Genomic DNA, 14813 nt, shown 5'->3' with positions numbered 1-14813 from the left:
CAGGGAGAGGCGGCTTGTGGCAGAGCCGGGGGTGCAGGGCTCTGTACCTCGTGGGAAGGGTGAGGGAGACCTAAGGACACTGATGCTGCAGGAGGGGCCTGGCACCAGGAGGGCAGGACTGGCTGGAATCTGGATGTGTGCACTGAGAAATGCAGAAAGGACATTTATTACCAAACTATAAATTAAAGGAGGTGGGCAGGGTGCAGTGGGGCGAGCTGAGCGGTCACGTTTTGGGCATCTGTTCCTTCTCTCTGTTCTCCTGGGCCTGGATCCTGAGCTCCTCCTGCAGGCGCTCCCAGGCTCGGACCACCTGGGGAGGGAATCAGAACCAGGCAGGACAGTGAGTGGGATGGACCTCTGCCCTTCCCAGGCCCTGCACAGCAGCGAGCATGTCTAAGCTAACAGCTTGGGAAACACAAGTGCTTCCTTTATCAGTGCCCAGCACTCCCAGGGGGGACAGGGCCCAGGCAATTCAGCCCAAGCGGCTAGGCCCCATGGAGCTGAGGTAGCTGGAGGGAATGGCAATTTAGGGGGTATTCCCTGAGGCTGGGGCACCAAGGAAGGGCACAACTTCCTGCCTGCCAAGTTCTGAACTTCCTAGAAATGAGGGGCCCCAGTGAGAAGAGGCCCCCTTGCGTGCCCTCCTCCCAGCATCGAAGAGCACTCACCTTGGACTGCAGGTAGAAGGAGCCACCCACGGACTTATCGTTCACCTTGAATAGGTGTTCGTAGTTCTGCAGAGGAGGGGAGACAGTGAGAGGGTGTGCGGTCTCTGGGTTACAGAGGCAGGGGAAGCTAGGAAATGACAAAGAAGGAAAGCCAGAGGGTTCAACCCTGACGCCCCACGTGTCCCCCCATGTAACCCCGAAGCCACTGTCACTGCTAGGGGACAGAGAAGTGGACAGGTGCCCACGGGGGGAAGGAGTTCTGTGCCACTGCCTGCTTCGGGCGTAAAAATGGAGTGACAAGCAGCTCCCACAACTTGGGAGTCCAAGCTGGCTGCAGCCACAGCCTCCACACCCGCCTCTTTCCGCCGAGCCACCTTCACTCCTCCTGATCCTGGTGGCCCGACCCCTCAGGCCGCCATTCTGGTCTGCCCAGGCAAGACCCACCTCCGAGCCAGCCTCGTAGTCTCACCTTCTGGATCTCCTCAGGGCTCAGCTTGGAGACATTGAGAATCTGCTGGGCCTCCTGGAGGCTGAGGCCAGACAGGTTAGAGGCAGCTGCAGACTGGTGTCCAGCACGTCCTCGCGCATCAGCTGCCGCCCGGCTGGCTATGTGGACACACTGGTGAGTGCTCAGCCCTCAGGGGCCCAAAGGATCCCTTGGGCCTTCCACATAGGCAGCGCAGCATGCCAGTTGGCATGGGAGAAGACATGCGCAGGAACGGGGTGCATCCCCTCTCCAGGAGTGGATTTTTTGGGAGGGTTGGGTGGGGAGTCTATGAAGTGAAGTCTGAGCCCACTGGAGGACAGGAGCAGGTTCTGGTCCCCAACCCTGGTACCTGGTGCCAACCAAAACCATGAGATGGCCCTGTCCCACTCCTCTCCCCTAACCCCTCATCCCAAGTGACAGCAAGTTGGGGAGCTTTAGGCTACAATGGGAAGCAGGACGAAGCTGTAGGTAGGAAGAGGTAATAACAGCTCAGGTGAGACCTGGCCACCCACCAGTTTCATAGATGGCAAAACAAGTGGCTCAGGTGACCTTTTCCATTTCAGTGACCCTAGAATCAGGAGCCACCAAACTTTCTCTTAAAGGGTCAAAGAATAAACGTTTTAGGCTTTGCAGAGCAATTAGAGTCTGTGTTGCAATTATGTGACTTTGCCTTATAAGCAACCAGAGGGTAGGGCTGTGTTCCAGTAAAACTGTTTACAAAAACAGGTGGCCAGGTGAGCCAGCTTGCTACCTCCTGCCTCCATGTTCATGTCAACCAAGTTTCCCTTTCTTTCTTTCTTTCTTAAAGATTTTATTTATTTTTATTTATTTGACAGATGGAGATCACAAGTAGGCAGAGAGGCAGGCAGAGGCTTTAACCCACTGAGCTACCCAGCCGCCCCCCCAAGTTTCCCTTTCATGAGAATGTCCCAAAATCCAATGATGTCCCCCACCCCCAGGAAATGCCCCAGGCTGCTGAGGGTCTCTGCATTCACTGTGGGCCCGTAGTGAGCGGCCACAGATGGGAAAATGTGACCTGGGCCGGAGCTGCCAGCACCCCCAGAGCCTTACCTGCAAACTCCTGCCGCAGCGCTCTTGCGAAGGCCCTGCCCACCACCTGCGCCCCCATCACAATGATCTGGGCCAGGTACTTGGCCTGTGGACAAAGCAGGTACCTGGTTAGCAGGCTGCATTCTAGAGATGGGACCCTGGAAAAGGCGGCCGAGTGACAAGGTCTCGGAGGTGATGAAGCACAGAGCAGCAGCCACAGGTGACTTGTTCCAAATACCCTGAAAAAGAGCCTCTGCTCTGGGTGGTTCAGGTGCTCACCGGACAGACGGCTGGGGGTGAACCCAAGGGAGTCCCCAGGGACAGACAGGACCCCCCCCACCCCCTGCCAACGGCCTTCACACAGGAGGGGAGGAGCTGAGGTGATGGGGCTGCAGGGCCCAGTGGCTGCGCCCAGACCATTAACTCGCCCTGCATGTCCCTTCTGAGCTCCTGAGACTGGCAGCTCCCACCTCTGTTCAACCAGCCGGTAAACTCAGGGAGCCAGGAGCCTCCTCAGTTCCCAAGATTAGTGACCACCCTTCCAATTAACACAACAAAAGTGAACAAGACTCTCCACCTTCAAGCAGCAAAAAGCCCACGGTGGGGGGGGGGCTGCTACTGAGACAAAGATATGGAGGGCCAGCTGCTGAGGGAGAACAGGACTGGCCACCAGCTCCTCCACTGGTTCAAGCCCGTGCAGAGTCCCATAAGCTCTGCTCAGCACCCGGCCTACAAGGATCCGCGGAAGCCAGCTGTGCCCTCAGAGCTCCTGCACACTGACCCGCCCAATGGGGAAGCGTCTACATTGGCGCAGCAGTTTTCTAACCCAGTACAGAAGAGTCTCATGAACCATGCCCAGGAGGACAGAAAGGCAATGGAAGAAAGCCTCAAGATGAGATGGAAACTCAGAGAAAAGATATTTCTCCTGGGCTGGATTTTGAGGGCAGATGGAATCATGAAGGGAGTATCGGGGCTTTCTCAGCAGTGGGACCAGGGCGAGCCCAACAGGAGAAAGTGTAAAGGTTGTCCTGGGAGCAACCTAGAGCACAGGGGACGTGTAAGGTCGTTAGAGGTTAAGGGTAAAAAGGTGGCTGAGATAGGAAACTGTACAGACCGACTGAGAACAGAGATTACACACAAACAGCACATGTGGCAATGGCCCTGAGCCTTGTGTGTGCGACAGCACAAAGCAGGGTGTGCGGAGGACCCAGAGAGCACTCACTGCGGGTCGACACTGCTCACGGGCATCCTCCCGTGGTTTCCCTTTCTCTTCTTTGCACTCGTCTGTCATCACACGTTGTCACTCAACAGGTATCAACCGAGCCTGGGTGCCAGTCACCGTATTCTACTTACTGTGCCATTCAACCCCAAAATTCAAGACACCAGGCACAGAGAGGTTTAATGATCAGCCTGAGGACATGGCTAGTCCTCAAGGGGAAGGTGGGTAGGAAACCCCAAACTGGCGCTGTTTGCCGTGGCATCTCCAGGCTGCCCACCCCACACAGGATCCTACAGGGAGGGCAAGTGAGCAACCTGACCAGGACCAAGAACCCAGCCAAAGAGGGGCTTGTCAGATTCCAGTGGAATCCGGACTCCCAAACTGGCCTGGTTTGGCTTCCAATGAACCTGCCCTTATGGGCGGAGTGGGATGTTGGTTCTGGGACGTTAGCAGTAATTAATAAATGGAAGTGGGTTTGGATTTCACAACTAAGTAGAAATTTCCTAAGTCCTGTATTTCACACTAAAAAGCAAAGCTCAGTGAGGACTCTTTAGTGATCAAAGGGAGGGGGTAGGGCAGCAGCCAGCTGTGCTGTGGGTGGCAAGACAAACACGGGGCACACTGCGGGTTGGGAAGTTGCCTAACCTCTCCCTCCAAGCCCAAAGCCCCTCCCGAGTGGGAGAGGAGGTTCCTGGATGGACTGCTGGTCCTGTCTGGGGCATGGAGAGGGTGACAGGCCCGTAGGTGACTTCAGAGGGTTCCCTCGGCCTGCACACCCTTCAGGCCTCAGACCATGCATTCATCTGCTGCCCCACGCCCAACGGCAGCCCCACAGCTCTGGCTAGTACTGCCCACTGACTTCTCTGCCCGGAGGAGTGGCTGCTGCTCAGTAATGAACGTTGAGAAGGTACTACTGAGAAGGTAGAGGGGCAGCTCCTCAGCCACAACTGCAGACTTCAGACCACTACAGCCCGGTCACTCCCACTGCTGGAGCGCCACGGCTGCACAGTGGCTCGGGGGGCCTGCGGTTTCAGAGGCCATCCCGGCTGGCTAAGCAGGCTGCCTGGCTGGCCCGCTGAGGCCTCTCCAGGGGAGGAAGTATGGTGTGTGGTCATATAGGCGACCTCTGGAATCACCTGTGTGCCCGACACAAACTCTCAGGTTCCCTCAGCCTATTTCCTCCCCTGTGAAATGTGCCCAATAACAGGGCTGTCAGGGATTCGATTAGATAATGCTTGTAAAGCGTCTGGCACAGAACCTGGTGATATAATAGGTGCTCAGTAAACGTTGCTTTTCATCTATTACACTTCTTCGTTTCACAAAACTTAACAAAGCTCAGACACTATGGAGTAACAGCTTTTCCCAATGAGGCAACTCATTTGACATATCCACTGATTCCTCAGGGGAGAAGGCTGCAAAAAACCAGGCTATGTGCCAAGGGCAGTGAGAAGCAGTGTAGAAGAGGAGGGAGAAGGCTGCTTTGGAGATATAACCTAGACTCCTGGCTTGTTTTCTAGTTAGCTGTGTGGCCCTGGGAAAATTACTCAACCACTCGGAACCTCAGTTTTCTCACCTGCAAATTGGGGAAAATAATACCTTCCTCACAGGAGGGCTGCAAGGTCCTCAGGAGGCAATCCACGTAAAACCAACCAGGCAGTCAGTGGCAGGTTCAAAGCAGCCCAACCTTAACCTTCGCTTCTGGACGAGACCCTGTTGGTCTAGGGATCATCCGCTCATTCAGTACCCAGCGCCAGCTATGGATCAGCCACGCTCAGAGTTCTGCTAGTGACAAGGAGTGAGGAAGACTGCCACTAGCTGAGGCCTCTCCCAGAAAGTCCCAAAACATCCCATAGTCCACTGACTGACACTTGGGCCTGAAGACCCTGGACAAGAACAACCAGCTGACATGGCATCCAACTCAGGACAAGAGCAGAAGGGCACAGCCAAGAACCGGGGGACTTTTGGGAATGTGGCTTATCTCATGTTAAGTGCATCAAGAAAGGAACCTGGCTTTCAGAAAGACCCATGTGCAATGTTCCCTTCAAAGCCCAGTTCCAGGGGGCACCTGGGTGGCTCAGTGGATTAAGCCGCTGCCTTCGGCTCAGGTCATGATCTCAGGGTCCTGGGATTGAGTCCCGCATCGGGCTCTCTGCTCAGCAGGGAGCCTGCTTCCCTTTCACTTTCTCTGCCTGCCTCTCTGCCTACTTGTGATCTCTGTCAAATAAATAAATAAAATCTTTAAAAAAAAAAAAAAAGCCCAGTTCCAGGCTCTTGGGCCAGTGGGCAGAGACTGCCACCGAACCTAACCTCCTTCTCAACGATGCACTGAGGTAGGAGGGGGGCTTTGTTCACCCAGAGCCCCCACAAACAGCCTCTGGCATCACAACAAGGCAGGAGAACAGTCAGGACCATGGTATGCCTGGGGCCCCCACCTATGGCTGGCATGGCAGCCTGACTGGCATTTCTATGAATATGACAACCAGCTCACCCTTGGCAAAAACTCTATGCCCCCAGACAGGGTTTCCAAATTCCCGTTCCTACCGCTCCCTCTGCTGGAGGGCTTCTGTCACACAACTCTCCACAGTCACTGCCTACAAACTCAGTCCACTTCTTAGGCGGGCATTCTCAGCTCTAACTCCAAATAACTTCTCTGGTTTTCTCTCCCCTCACCTCTCTCTGCCCTGCAGCCATCCATCTACGTTTAAGTTGGCTCTTACTACTTTTACCCCGATGTCTCCCAATTCACACACAAGTCACTCTTCTCAAATACTCAGCGATGTTAGTGTCTTCACAAACTCTGTAAATACACTAAAAAGTAGAGTATCACTAGTTCCAGTACATTTTTGTCACCCCCCCCCGACACCATACCCATGAACCTTGAATGCCCTCCCTACTACTCTCATACTGTCAAAACCCAACATCCTTCAAGATGGTACCGCTCCCCACCCCAGTGAAACCGTCTCAGAACACGATCTTATCCTATTACCAAGCTGTCATATTTTACAGACTTGCCCAATTCCTCCTTTAGGGATACAAACTCCTCAAGAGCAACATTTTATCTGGCTCTGAAGGGTGGCTCAGAGTGACACCCAGGAATGCATGACAGGGACCCGGTTGGAGGCTTCATTGTAGGTCGTCAAAAAACACGGCAGTGACCAGGTCAACACTCATCTCTGACACCGCTGGATGAAATGACCCTGGAGGAATCAAACTCCCTGGCATTCAGGGTCCTCCTCAGTGAAAAGGGGACAAGGACCATACGAATTTCATAAGCATTAATGAGAGAACCCACATGAGGCCTCAGCTCAGGGCCTGGCACCTGCAAGCCCTTAGGGTATCCTTACTACTGGTTAAGAAGTGGCTTCCCAAACCGACTGCTTCAATCACCCGGGGGGACTTCTAGAACCTCCGTGGACAGAACTAAGGACACTGCATTTTTAAAGGGTCCCCAGGTGACCTGTCGCAGCCAGTCCGGCCCAGCTCTCTGGACCGGCTCCGGGTGCCAATGGTACCGCAGAAACGCTCAGCTTTCGGTGTCGCGGGGCCTGGCGAAGCCCCGGGTGTGCTACTTCCTTGGCAAAGTCTCGGAGCCCGTTTCGTCAGCTTTCAAACAGGGACAGTACTACAGGGCGATACCACCAACTGGCTGCGAGCCTGCGCAGGGACTCCCGGGCCAGGTCTCCGCGCGGGGGCTGTGCGCACATGGCGACCGCCTCCGCTGGGCATTTTCAGGCCGGCCAGGCCCGCCCTGCCTTCTGTGGCCCCGGGGCCGCCAGAGCCCGCCGCAGTCCTCCCGGTGCGACGCCCCCGGACCCAATTCCCCCCGGGCACGTAGGCGGCGCGCCCCGCCCGCAGCCCGGCCAGAGTTCGCCGCCCTGGCCCCAGCCCCGAAACGGCCTCCCTTCCCGCTCAGCAGGGCCCTAACCAAGGCTCACCATGGTGGCCGCTCCGCCTCGGAGTCGCGGGCTCCGGCTCCCTAGCCCCACGGTTCCAACTCAAGGGCGGCCGGCGGGTCAGAGGTCAAGGGAGAGAGCGCATGCGTGACGCCTTACTAGGCATGCGCACTGTTCCGCCCCGGGGGCGGGGCGTGTGTCGGATATAACCAGTGGGCGGAGTCCGAGGCGGAATCGGCCTCGGCTCAGAAGACAACCGGGGGCGGGCGATGGGCGGTCCCAGGACCCAGGGTCGCCCTCCTGTTTATCCCGCCGCGCTAGATGCGACAGAATGAACACATCTGTCAAATGCGGGGCAATTTCTTCCCTTGTTTTGGCAAAATATTTCGTCCTAAAGGATATGCAATAAACATAAAACACCCCACGAACATAAGTAGGGTGCGGAAGTCTCACAAATATATAAGAAAACAGAAAACTTCAAAACGGTTTTCCTTCTAGGTTCCTTCTGTCTGGAAAGGGCATCTCTCTCAAGTTCTTGCTCAAATGTCACCTCCTCAATGAGGCCCACCCCGTTCCCCACCAACGCTGCAACTCGCCCCGCATTGTGTTTTAGTAACTGCTTTTAGTAACTGCTTTGAGATAAAGTTCACTATTTTAGAGCGCACAATTCAATTCTTCTTAGTGTACTCAGAGTTGTGCAACCATCACCACTAGAACACCAGAACATCTTCATTAAACTCCCCCCCCCAAAAAAAAAACTGCCCGCCCTTGCCTCCCCCAGCTCCAGGTGACTGCTAAGCTTTGTCCTGTCCTTTGGATTTCTGTTATTATTATTATTATTTTTTAAAGATTTCACTTGACAGAGAGCCAGAGATCATAAGGGGGTGTGAGGGGGAATGGTAGAGGGAGAAGGGGAAGCGGGCTCCCTGCTGGGCAGGGAGCCTGATGCAGGACTCCACCCCAAGACCCCAGGATCATGACCTGAGTGGAAGGCAGATGCTTACCTGACTGAGCCACCCAGGTGCTCCTCTACTGGTCTGTTCTGAACAGCTCATGGAAGCGGAATCATACTGTATGTGACTTTTTGTGTCTGGCTCTCAGTCCCCTCTATTTTTTCCCCCAAAACTTCTTTCTTATCACCTTCTTCCATATTATCATAATTCATTTATTTTATGTTCACTGTTCATAACCTGTTCCTTCCCACTAGAATGTAGATTCCTCGTGGAGAGGACTTTTATCTTTTCTCCACTCCTAGATAGGTGGCTGGCAACGGGAAGGTACTCAACACCTAACCCTAATGAAGGTTAAGTCAGGCTGCCTTGGACAATGTGTTGGACCACTGCCCTTTCCTCCTAATCTCCAAATTCTTTCTTCCTTCAGTGCGGTGACCACCCTTTCTTTTGTCTGAAATGCTCTTGTGGCTCTGTGGCCTTCAGGCCTCAGCTCTCAGCTTAAAGGTTGCCCCTCATATTCTGAATACCCTGTTCTCCCTACATCTTGGCTGCTCCCTTTCCACATTTGTCCCCCGCTTTTTTTTTTTCTTAATTAAGTAATGTCTATGCCCAACATGGGGCATGTTTATCTCACTACCCTGAGATCAAGAGTTGCAGGCTCTACCAACTGAACCGGCCAGGTGGCTCTGTTTTGTCTTCTTTATGGCTTTCTTCATGGTCTGCTTACTTGCACACAGTCTGGCTTCCCAGCACAAGTGGAACAAGTACCTCGAGAGGCCTGGTCTCTCTCGTTCATTACGGCGTCTACCATCCACAGCACTGCCTATGTGCTGGATGAATGAACTAACTCGTAGCAGCAGAAAAGAGCTCAGGAGCAAAGTGAAGCCTGGGACAAGCGGGGACCCAGAGCCAAATTCCCTCATCCATCCTTCTGTTCCCTTTCCCTTCATCAGCCAAAAGACCACAGCAGCTCAAGAGGTCGCCAGCTTCAAAAAGTTTAATTGCTGAAAACATCCAGGGTATACTCAGGCCAGTCCCTGAGGGGTTCACAGCCCCCTGAATTGGGCCCTCAGCTCTGTAATGCCCCTTTCTCCTGGTTTCACACCTGAGGAGGAGGGCAACTGGTCCCTGTCCCCTGAGACTGGTGCTGCTCCAAATGGCCTGGCAGGGGGCCAGCCCCCAAGACTCCTGATAAGAAGTGGGGCAGCAGGCGAGAGAGGACAGCGTGTAACAACTGAAGGTGCTGGGCGAAGCCAGCCCAGGCTGGGACCAGCCCAGGGGTGTGCTACTGACCCCCACTCCCCCCCACCCCACGCCCACACCCCTGGCTCCCCATGCTAGCAGGCAGCTGAGGAAAAACAGCCAGTCCCACAGAAAGCAGAGGTGCAGACAATCCACGGGAGCTACAGTGGGGCCCAGAGGCCAGAGAAGTCCCCAAGGCTCAAAGGAAGCCAGGGCTTTGGGATAAAGTGTGCCAGAGCCAAGAGGCCTCTCCCAGCTGGAGGGTGAGATGTGAGGCGTGCAGAGGGCACCACGCCAGGTGGTTCTAGGAGGTGGCAGCGGCCGGTGAGGCTAGAGGTAGTGGTGGGCAGGCTAGTCCTGGGGAGATAAACCAAGGGGGTGGGGGGTGAGAGGTCTGGGGAAGGGTGGGGGGCGTCGGCTGCAAGGTGACGGACGGAGGGAGGCGATGCCAAGGTCCTCTTCTCTACTCACCCACTCGTCCTCGTCCACACCTTCAAACGAGTCCTGGGGGAGTGGATCCTCCCGGTTCCCTAGCTTGGCCACCATGGCATTCAGCAGCTAGACCGGACAGGAGAAGAGTTGGGAAGGCAACAGGACAGGACTTCCAAGCCCAGAACACAGGACCTCACACTGAACCCCTCAAGATTGTGAAAAGAGCCATTTTCATCAGAGCCATTACATCTGACGAAGTGGTTGTTTTCACAGAAAAAGAAACCTCATCAGGGATCAGGGGGCCAGAGGCAGATGGACACACAGCACTGGAGTCCCAGGGCGGCTATCTCCGCACACTGCCTCAGACGCTCAAATGTGCGCCAGGGTCCCAAACGTATTTGGGTCTCAAAGTCTTGGCTCTGTTTGGGTTGGGCCAGGCCGGATAGGGACCTCTTTCTGCCCTTCCCTGGCTTCCTGAGTCCCCTGCCCCATGGGTCAGCTACAGGGGTCTCCCCATCAAGCTGCCCAACTGAGCGAGGGATGACACCAGCTCCTGCCTCAGCTTGGGCTGGACTAGAGAATGGGAAGCCAGTCACCAGGTGTAGCCAGGACCCTCTGCGTGCCACACTGGCCAACTGTGTCCTGTGCCTACCTCTTCCTTCTTTTGCTGGTCCGACTTCTCTTCCAGGTAGAGTGCTGAGGGTGGGACCCGTCGGGCAGGGGCTTCACGGGGGGCCTGGCTCACTGAGGTGGGGGAGGGACAGGCATCGGACATCAGAGAATCCCCCTGGTGAGGACTCTTTGCCCAGCCCTTGATTCTTGGGGAGGAGACGCCAGAGGGGGCAACATCAGCTACTCCACCCTCTGTTCACAAGGCCCATTAGGGGTACCTGGCAGTGTGCGTGTGTGCCTGTGTGCACGTGTGTTTGTTTCTGTCAGGGTTGGAAACACAGACCCTGTGCTCTGTCCTCAAAGGGCTCAGAGTCTAAGCCTGGAAATGCAAGCACCCCATCCTTGGGAATGCCAGGGGTTCCTGTGTCCCATCAGGGACAGGGGGACCTTGGACTTGGCCATTTGCCCCTTTCTCCCATCCCTACCCACTCCCCTGCTTCCCGCTCACCACCCCCCAGCTCCTCATCCTACCTGGGGTCATGCCAGGAGGCTGCAGGCTGAGAAGCTGGAGCTGCCCATTGGCACCGGCCAGCCAGGCGCTGGCACTGAGCACTGGCTCCCAGCTCATGGCTGTGTCTGGGAAGACATCATCCTGGAAGAACTCTTTCTGTAGGGAAGGAGGAAGGGGCTACCCGGAAGCACCAACCAGATGCCCAGGGCACATGAACATCCCTTGGAAAGGCAGTAAGGTAAGACCCAGGACCCCGGGCTGGGCCTTCTGCCAGTTTCAGAATCTCAGCAGAGTAAGCGGTACAGGTGCCCCAAAGAGCAGTGAAATGGCATTGTTTGGTGACAGGGCCAGTCAGGCTCCAAAGCTCCTGACGGAGGTTGGGAAGGGGGACTAGGTGTTGGGTGCCAGGCCTCCAACCGTACCCTGACTCGGGGTAGCCGGAAGGCGACAGGCTCCAGGGAGGTCTGGCGAAGCCGCAGGCATCGGGCAAACTCTACTTCCCGCACGTCACACTCCGTCTTGGGCAGGAGGATGAAGCCCTGGGAGAACAGGGGAGTCTGAGCTGCCACCGGGGCCTTCCCGGAGCGCCAGCACCACACCCTGTCCCTGAACCGCGGCGTGCTGGCGGCGCTCAACTGCGAGCTCTCTGGAGGAAAGACGCCCCGATGGGTAGCCCTGATGGTGACTTCACGCTACTGACAGAATGTGTTCAGTGCAGAGCTGGGGGGACCCGTGTGGTAGCCCTGGAGAGTGTCTCCACTGACAGCTCCCACAGATGTACTAAGTAAGCCCAGCAGCACAAAATCAGCTGTAAGATCAGCTAAAATGAGTGAGAAGTGATACACTGGATGTTTATTGCCCTGGTTTTTAATGTAATTTATTTGTAGGTTCATATAACTTAAGATTTTATGGATTAATTTTTAATAGCGGTAGAGTTTAACAGCCAGCTCCAGAGAGCCGCCAGCCGGCCCTCGCCCAGTGACCTGCTGACCTCACAGGCCCCTGCACTTCCCCATCTGGCCAGGAGAGGGCGAGGGAGCCCGGTGTCCTCCAAAGAAAGGAGGACTAGGGAGCGCCCCTCACCTTGTGGGGGTCCGGCGAGGTGAAGCTATTGCACTCCAGGAAGAAAGGAGCCTCCGGGAGCAGCTCATACAGGAACACGCGGGTGTCGCCCTAGGTCGCGGGGTGGTGAGAGGGAGGCGGCCAGGTCAAGCTGCCTTCCTCCCCACCGCTCACCTGCCCACCAACCCCACCTGCATACCCCAGCCCACCTTGCCGGTGAGTAGCACCAGGCTGGTATCTGGGTCATAGCTGGGAAGCAGAGTAGAGGGAGCCACGTCCAACCCCAGGACCGCCAAAGGGCCACCAGCCAGGGCCTCGGTGGGATACAGAAGCAGCTGGCGCTCACTTCGGCTGCAAGGGAGATCCGGGGAACAGAAGCAGACTCTTAAAGCTGCAGAGGCCTGGATCAGGGCAAGGACTCTGGCAAGCACCCTGGTCAGGCTGGGGACCCAGAGGGCTTCGGAGCCTGACGGGGCTCTGTCCATTCTCTTTCCTGATCCAGTTCCCAGAACTACTGGCCTAGAGTCACGCCACAGCCTCATCCCTGACTGCTACTCACTGTTGTCCCTGACCCTTCTCGGCACAGTCCTAACACTGCACTGTTACCTGACCATTAAGACCTCTAGTCTGGACTTATCTCCCCACACTCAGTTTCTCATCCTCTGCTCCGGCCTGACTGGTCAGCTTCCTGGCTTTTCCATCCAGACTTGAATGCCCTCTCCCCTGGGTTTCTGGGTACTAGCTCTTTTGTGGCTCAATTCAGATGACATCTCCCTTAGGAGGCCCTCCCTGGTTCCTCCTCCCAAGTGCCAAATACCAATCCCTCGGACCTCCCTAGTAGGCTTGGTTTCTTCATGCTCTTTACCTGGTCCCCACCAGGCATGGGCTCCAGGCAGCAGCACGGGGTTCTTACCTTCTGGGTTCCTAGTTGACTCATTCTTCCTCTCCACCTCCCTCTTTCCCATGCATCCACCAATCTACCCACCAACCCACCGATACATCCAGCCATCTTTCCACCCATCCAATCAGTGAATAGCAGGGACAGGTTTTGATGCCTAATACACGTATGGGCGTCTGGGGAAGGAGGACACAATTAGCTGGGGATGGTGGTCCCCGAGTCCTTACCTGTCAAAACCAGACACCAGCAGACAGTGGCCATCACACACCCAGACTACACGGGCTCCACGGGCTCCCTCGGGCCCTGGGCCTTCCTGTTGGGATACAGCATGTGAAGCCCAACAGCCATCCCTTGGGCAGGTCTGGAGGCTGCCCCCAGTGTACCCTGCTCACCTGCAGGGGCTCAGGGCCACCCCGGGGCTCATAGACCCGCAAGTACCCGTCCTTGCAGACAGTGGCCAGATGCTGTCCGTCGGGACTCCAAGCCAGGCTAAATATCTGGAGGCAGGTGCAGACAGATGTGAGAGGCAGCTCTGCGCATATGGCTGGGTCCCTGCCCACACACGTCCTACCTGGTCCCGGTGGCCCTGCAGCTTCAGCCGCTCGGCTCCCGCCTGAAGGTCCCAGATCCGAATGGTGAGGTCATAGGAAGAGGAGGCCAGCACATCGGCGGCCAGGGGGTGGAAGCGCAGAGAGTAGATCTTCTCTGTGTGGCCTTGGGGAGAGGCATGGGGGAATGTTGAGCCCCTCAGGAGTCACCGCCCATCTCCCAGCCCCCACCCTGGGCCCAGCTGACCTGTGAGCACGGCCTCAGGTGTTGTGAGTACCTCCTGCAGGCCCTCTGGGGGCACCCGCCACAGTCGGATCCTGGCGTCCTCCCCGCCTGCAGAATGCAGGCTCATCACTGCTGTGCCCAGCACCTCTGGGCTCCCCCGGCCCTCCTTCAGACCCCCGAACCCTCCCTCAAACCTAGCACCCAGCCTCCTTACCCACAGCGAGGCGGCAGGGGTCAAAGGGGTCCCAAGCCAGATCTGTCACAGCTGCCCCATTCTGCAGCGTGGGCAGTGCTGTGTCGGGCAGGCGGCCAGGCTTCTGCAGCTGTGGGAGGCAGCGCCCTGGCCCATCAGTAACAGGCGGGGAGCTCAGTCCCCAGGGGCTGCAGGACAAGCTGTGTGCCCGCACCCCCGCCCTCTGCAGCCAATGCCCCACGGCTGGGGGCCCCAAGCTCTCTGCCTCAGCCATCTTCAGCTGAGCCCCAGGTGCCAACTATGAGGTCCCAGAAAGTGACGGGGGGCAGTGTGGAGCGGAGGTAAGAGCTCAGGCTTGGGGCCCAGGTAGCCTGGGTTCGAATCCCAGCTTACACGGCCGTGTGACCTGACAGGGCACTAAACCTCTCTGTGCCTCACTGCTCTCTTCCATCCGTAAAACGGGAAGAAGAGTGGTATCCCTGCGGGACAGCAGAGGGGTTTTAAGGGGATGCACGGTGAGTGCCCATCACTGAGACTGGAGCTGGTGTGGATACCCCATGCCCTTAGCTTCCTGCAGGGCCCTGGGGCACACGGTGGTGGGTGGGGACCCTCACCTCCAGCACAGCCACTTGCCCGCCACTGCTGAGCAAGGGCACGGCCACGCGCAGACGGTTGGCACAGAATCCGTCACTCTCGCCGGGCGTGGTGAGGTTGAGCCCCTTGAGGTTGGTGATGTGGCTGTCTCGGTGCAGGACGGTGCCCTGAGCATGGCGGAACCTGGAACTGGGGCCTGGCAGGCGGCAGGGACAGAGCCACATG

The 14813-nt window shown here is 56.7% G+C and overlaps 1 protein-coding gene across 4 annotated transcripts in view; it reads right to left on the bottom strand.

Moving 5' to 3' along the window:
* Positions 1-14813, bottom strand: part of LOC131819867 (mitochondrial import inner membrane translocase subunit TIM16) — a 64170-nt gene that overhangs the window by 476 nt on the left and 48881 nt on the right. The window contains exons 16-31 of one of the 4 annotated variants that reach the window (XM_059155266.1): positions 14609-14784; positions 14016-14124; positions 13823-13909; positions 13599-13741; positions 13420-13524; positions 13255-13340; positions 12339-12480; positions 12151-12240; positions 11490-11606; positions 11088-11223; positions 10597-10688; positions 9984-10070; positions 2227-2311; positions 1138-1274; positions 669-734; positions 151-310 (exon numbers count right to left, since the gene is read on the bottom strand). In XM_059155266.1, the coding sequence (XP_059011249.1) occupies positions 224-310; positions 669-734; positions 1138-1274; positions 2227-2311; positions 9984-10070; positions 10597-10688; positions 11088-11223; positions 11490-11606; positions 12151-12240; positions 12339-12480; positions 13255-13340; positions 13420-13524; positions 13599-13741; positions 13823-13909; positions 14016-14124; positions 14609-14784 (1745 nt within the window). In that variant the 3' untranslated portion in view covers positions 151-223. Of the gene's footprint in view, positions 1-150; positions 311-668; positions 735-1137; positions 1275-2226; positions 2312-7359; positions 7501-9252; positions 9870-9983; positions 10071-10596; positions 10689-11087; positions 11224-11489; positions 11607-12150; positions 12241-12338; positions 12481-13254; positions 13341-13419; positions 13525-13598; positions 13742-13822; positions 13910-14015; positions 14125-14608; positions 14785-14813 lie in introns of those variants that run through there. The other 3 variants (XM_059155264.1, XR_009349368.1, XM_059155265.1) reach the window with 3 other exon arrangements.

The sequence above is a fragment of the Mustela lutreola genome, chromosome 17 (genome assembly GCF_030435805.1).
Source record: "Mustela lutreola isolate mMusLut2 chromosome 17, mMusLut2.pri, whole genome shotgun sequence".
NCBI lineage: Eukaryota > Metazoa > Chordata > Mammalia > Carnivora > Mustelidae > Mustela > Mustela lutreola.
Note: the sequence above shows the minus strand (reverse complement) of the source record. Positions and strands in the feature narration are given on the sequence as shown.